Genomic DNA, 5,688 nt, shown 5'->3' with positions numbered 1-5,688 from the left:
TCCCTGGTCTAACTTTCTAGAAATGCTGAATCCATTCCTAACTGTGACAATCCTTTATGAACCTGAGCTTGAGTGTGAGCGTGAGCAAGAACTTCACATCCCTCAGCTTTGGATTTCCTACGTGTAAATGGGGACAAATATCACTCATAGTGTGCGTGCGAGGATTAAATGGGACTCCATTCGTAAAGCACGATGGCTCCCTTGTCATTTATACTCCTGGCTGACAGGAAAGCAATATCAAATTGTAAAATTTACAGTCACCCCTCCTCTCTGAATCGCACTTTCTAGTTTTCAAAGAGCCTTCTCTTTCTTCATCTCAGCTCACCCTCAACCCCAAATCCCTGAGAGGAAGAAGTATTATTCCCTATTTTATGCCCAGCAGATTCAACAGAGGTTAAGCAACCTGCCCAAGGTAGCTTAGCTGAGGATGAGGCCAGCCTGTAACTCAAATCTGACTCCGAGTCCCTGGGGCCCAGGCCAGGCTGGCTCTGAACTGTTCTCCTACAGGCCCCACTTCTCCTCCTGGGGACCACCGATGCCTCAAGTTGGGGGATATCGCTGTGGCCGAGCCAGCGTGGCTCATGTGACAAAGACAACGTGGGCTGGACTCTGGCCTCCAAATTCCCCCTCCTGTCCCTGAAACCTCAGGGTTCCTTGGGCTCCAATCTTCCACCCACTGCACTCGTACCTCCACGAACATGAGGAGACCAAGAGCCCTGTTCAGAAGCGGCCGTATAACACAGTGGTTTTGAACACGCACTGGATTTGAACCCCACTTTTGCCACCTACCAGGAAAAAAAAAAACTTAAGTAAATTATTCTCTCTGTATTAGTCAGGGTAAGCAAAACAGCTGCTGTAACAAACAACCCCCAAATCTCAGTGGCTGAACATGGCAGATTTTTCTTCATGTCCCAGGGCAGTGCAGTGGGTGGGGTAGGGTGGGGTGGGGTGGGGGTGTCCACGTGCCACCCATCCTCCTTCCATATGCAGCTCTGTCCCTCCCACGTTAGATCCTCTACATCCTGCAAGCTGATCGGGCTATTTTAAGGGTCAGGCATTTGCTCAACTGTCCAGAACCTATGGTACGGTCACACGCCCCTACCTAACTCTCAGGGACGGGGTGTGTGCTGGGAAGTGTAACCTCATGGTGTGCCAGGGAAGAAGGGGGTGGTCATCCATGGTCTCCAGTGGTCTCCTCTCAGGCGACCTCATCAGAAGTAGGCAGCCCCCACCCCCCAGATCACGTGACCTCATTCCATTTGTTTGTCACCATAAATAGATTTCCTTCTTTACTGCCTATGTACCTCCCCAGTGGACTGCGACCTCCTTGAAATGAGGAACCTCAGGTATCTTTCACCCCAGATTTCCTACAATACTTATCAAATAGAATATGGCGCTAGTGGAAACTCAAACCTTAACAGAATATTGGGACACCTGGGGTGGAGAGAGAGAATGTAATGTGGTGGAGGAAGAACGGGAGGCTCCAGGCCCTTGTCGATCCCACTCAGGGGGTCCCCGAAGGCTGCCCCGGCCCCACCCCGGCCCTCGTGTGCACACACTCCCTGTGTCTCCCCCAGAGACTGTCCGTCCCGGAACAGAAGCCAACACAGATTCCAAAGAAGTTGTTTATTTTCATCTGTAAAACAAGACGCTGGCCACAGAAGGGAGGGTCCTCGGGCTCACCGGTGGCAATTCCTCCCTGACCAGAGTGAATGTGTAAAACTAGAAACTTCATCTCTCTCCATCCCACCTCATCAACTAGTCAAAAATAACTGGGACCCCAGCAGAAGGTCCCATCTCTCTCACCCCAGGTTAAAACCTACCAAACTGAGGACAGGGCGGCCCCAAGGAAGATGCCAATGAAAAGTCAGGGGCTATAACGGAGATGTTAACTGACCGCTCCCCTCCAAATGACAGGCCACCCCTGGAGAAACTGTCCCCGAGGGACTTCCGGGGATAACACCCTGTCCTCCTCTGGGCTGGATCCTACTCTTGAAACAAGATAAAACCCTAGAACCTAAAACACCCCTCATGACCTCAGAATTCCAAAGCCAGCTAACCCTACCTCTGCCTGCCCAGCCCCATCACTGAAAACTAATCCACCTGAGCCCCTGGGATGGGGACAGGGTCCCAGGAGCCGCCACCAGGTCACGGCCTCTGGCTCTCTTCATACTCCTCTTTGCTCATCCACTCGGACTTGTAGGAAGACAGATGGGCCACAACAGACGCTCCTAGCCAGACGCTAAAGTTTCTGTTGGAACCCACCCACATGGTGGCCTTGGCGGAGGAGAAGTGATCTGCGGTCAGCTCCTTGTACAGGCGCTTGGTGAAGCCGGGGTACAGGGTGTTGCCCCCGCAGGCCATCACGTGGGAGGTGAGCAGCGGGTGCAAGGTGGCCTCGCAGCCCAGGATGGCATCCACCGCGACCTGAGAGATGCTGGGCCCCTGCAGGTCAAACACCTGGGGGCTGAAGAACATCTCGGGGGCCAGCCGCTGCATGGGGGTCAGCTCCACCGGGGTGCCATCGGGGAGCTGGTAGGTGTTGTTCTCATCTGAGCCGCTGGGCAGACTCTGGCGGAAGTCTAGCGCCTCCCCCAAATTCTGCGGCACGTAGCACTTGCTCATCTGGGTGGTGGCCACCGTTTCCAGCTGAAACAGGTTGTGGCGATTGCAATCCTCCTTAAAGAGGCTCCTGAAGAGATAGGCCGACAGATCCTGGCCCGCAAACTCCAGCGTCTTGCGGCTGGACCGTAAGGGGCGGCCCAGGTGGAAGGGCTGCACGCGGGTCAAGCCGTAACCCGAATCAACCACCACGCCCGTCAGGAGGCCGGAGGCGTACAGGGACATCTCCAGCTGGTCGGCCAGGAGTATGGACGGCACGTCCAGCAGCTCAAACATAATCTGTAAGAAGGGAGAAGAGCCACTAGGGTATTTCGCCCCAAACCAAAGGCCTTGATATATTTTTTAAAGATTTTATTTATTTATTCTTGAGAGACACAGAGAGACAGGCAGAGACACAGGCAGAGGGAGAAGCAGGCTCCCTGCAGGCAGCCTGATGCGGGACTCGATCCCAGGACCCCGGGATCACGACCTGAGCTGAAGGCAGATGCTCAACCCCTGACCCACCCAGGTGTCCTGGCCCCGATGCATTTCTGTTTTCTGTTTTCCCTGAGACTCAGCTACATGCTTAGCTCTCAGAACTGCAGTCGGTGCACACCTGTGTCCCCAAGGGACTGGGGAGCTGCCCCGAGGAGATGGGGCACAGGTCTCCTGGAGCTCATGCTGTGGGAACAAAGGAGGCTCTAGAGGATTAGCAGTCGGATTTGGGATTTGCCCTCGGGAGTTTGTTTGAGGACCACCACCGTCCAGAAGATTGTTTTGGTGGCAAGGTGGGAAGAGCTGTCAGCTGCATGTATGAGATGGTCCCAAGATGCCTGGTTGTGCGGGCGGTGGGGGACCAGTGGGGGCCATGGCCAAGGGACAGACCTGCAGCCTGACCCATTTCTTTAAAAGAGGGAAAAAGAAATCAGACAAGAAACAAGTGCATCATATCTACCACTGCCTCCAAAAGTCGGGGTGGGAGGAGGGAGGGAAGGAGGGAGGGAGCCTGGGAGGGAGGGAGAGAGGGAGGAGGGAGATACATATTCTCACCTCCTGGTAAGTGAAGCCTTTTTTCCCCCCACACATCAAGACAAAACTGGAATTCTGACATTTAGGTTTTGGCAAAGTCCCTAGGCTGATTTTTCTCCCACACCCATCACCCCCCCCCCGATCTTCACTGAGCAACCCCACCACCTTCCTAATTCCCCAGCTCTGACTGCATCCCCATATCTCTGACCCTATAGACACAGAAAGGCAGCACTAGTCCGCCCTTCCATGGGGGCCACCTCTTCGGACCCCACAAGGCCCATCTTCCCCACTGAGTGGGGAAAGGAGCTCCCCATCCCCCCACAACGCAGAATATTGTCCCACCACTAGCCACTTCCCAAATAGAAGCCAAGGCCCTCTTTTTCAAATAGGAAATGAAATATGAATCCCACTTAAAACTCTCCAGGATCTTCCGATTTATTTAGAGCAGGGGTTGGCAAGCATTTTCTACAAAAGCTAGACAGTTGGGGTGGCCAAATTTAGCAAATAAAAATACAGGCTGCCCAATTAAATTTGACTTTTTGACAAACAACAAATAACATTTTCATATACGTGTGTCCCATGAGATACTCGGGACCTGCTTATACTAAAGTATTATTTGTTGCTTATCTGAAATTCAGCTCTAACCGGGCACCATGCGTTCTGTCTAGCAAACCTACAGTAAGTTTTTTAGCCCTTACACAGCCTATACGCAGTCCCTGCCGCAACCACCCAGCTCTGCTGCTGTGGTGTGAAAGTAGCCAAAAACGATATGGAAATGGGTGGACACGGCTATGTTCCAATAAAACTTTATTTATAAAAACAGATGGTGGGCCAATGTGGCCCACTGGCCGTAGTTTGCCAAACCTTAATTTAGAGTAACGTCTAAGCACTCCCACTGCCTCCGGGGCCTGCAAGACCCAACCCCCGAGACTTCACCTTCCGGTCCCCCTCTTCCCAGCCTCCCTGGCCCCTGAAACCACCTCCTCAGAGCAGCCCTCCCTAATTGCTCCCCACCAGCCAGCCACTGCCCCATTTTGCTTCTAGAACCGGTCGCTCTCTGGAATTATTCCCGGTCAAGTCTTCCCCGACAACATGAGCTCTTTAAGGTGGAATATGATCTCTGAACATTTATGGAACCTGCAAACAAAGTATCCTGTGTCCTCCCTTCGTCTGTTGGAGGAAAGCCCGGGAACCCCATTCTTGCCGAGAACAGGTGCCAGGCACACACTAGGTACTCAGCAAACCTCCAGGGGGCAAAATATTTAGGAAGCAGAGTCCCCAACACTCAGTCACGTCTGAACACCAAGTGCCGGGCTGTGTCCTGTGGCCTTACCTCCAGTGTCTTCTGTCGGTCTATGGGCTCTCTCATGGGGGACTCTGTGACCATCACTGGGAAGTCCTCATGCTCCCGCCTGTGTCTCTCCAGGACAAACGACCAGATGTGCTCCACGCCCTCCCAGTTGAGGATGCGGCCGCGCTGGATGGGGTAGCTAAAGGTATCGGGATGGCAAATGTCGATGCCCAGACTCACGCGCCTTTGGGCATAGCTGGGCCCAGGGTTCTCTCTGCACGGGATATAGTTCACGATGCTCGGGAAGACCATCTGGGGCTCATTCCACCCAGAAAAGCCAGCCTTCAGAAAGCCAGACCCGTGGTCGATGATAATGGTTCTTGCAGCCATGGCGAAGACAGAGGTGGGCGAGGGCTTCTGGACTTGGCTGTGGAGGGAGAAGACAGGGCCGGTTATTTCCCATTCTCCACCCAAGAATCAAACCCCTATGTTTGATGTTACCCTAGAGTGTGTCCATCGCCCCCTCCCCAAGCCTTTGTGCAAGCTGTGCCTGCAGTGTTCCCCCCATCCTTAACTCCTCATCATCCTACAAGGCCCTCTGGAAGTCGTGCCAAGCCCTCCTTCCCACCGACTTCACACAGGAAGCACTTGATGGCTCTGGCTGCCCGACCTAAGGACTCGGGGACATCAGTCTCGGGAGCCACCGCCCTCCACGATAATAGTATAGGAGCAACAGCAGCACGAGCAGTGGCAACCACAGTGACAAT

At 53.6% G+C, this 5,688-nt stretch overlaps 1 protein-coding gene across 1 annotated transcript; it reads right to left on the bottom strand.

The window, feature by feature from the left end:
- Positions 1-2,148: 2,148 nt before the first annotated feature.
- ACTL8 (actin like 8) lies at positions 2,149-5,311 on the bottom strand. Its single transcript, XM_055331742.1, has 2 exons — positions 4,964-5,311; positions 2,149-2,901 (listed from the first exon to the last, which is right to left on the bottom strand). Exons 1-2 carry the CDS (start codon positions 5,309-5,311, stop codon positions 2,149-2,151), a joined length of 1,101 nt encoding a protein of 366 aa, XP_055187717.1.
- Positions 5,312-5,688: the final 377 nt, after the last annotated feature.

Source organism: Nyctereutes procyonoides, unplaced genomic scaffold (assembly GCF_905146905.1).
Source record: "Nyctereutes procyonoides isolate TBG_1078 unplaced genomic scaffold, NYPRO_anot_genome, whole genome shotgun sequence".
NCBI classification, from domain to species: domain Eukaryota; kingdom Metazoa; phylum Chordata; class Mammalia; order Carnivora; family Canidae; genus Nyctereutes; species Nyctereutes procyonoides.
This window is presented reverse-complemented; position numbering and strand designations above follow the sequence as displayed.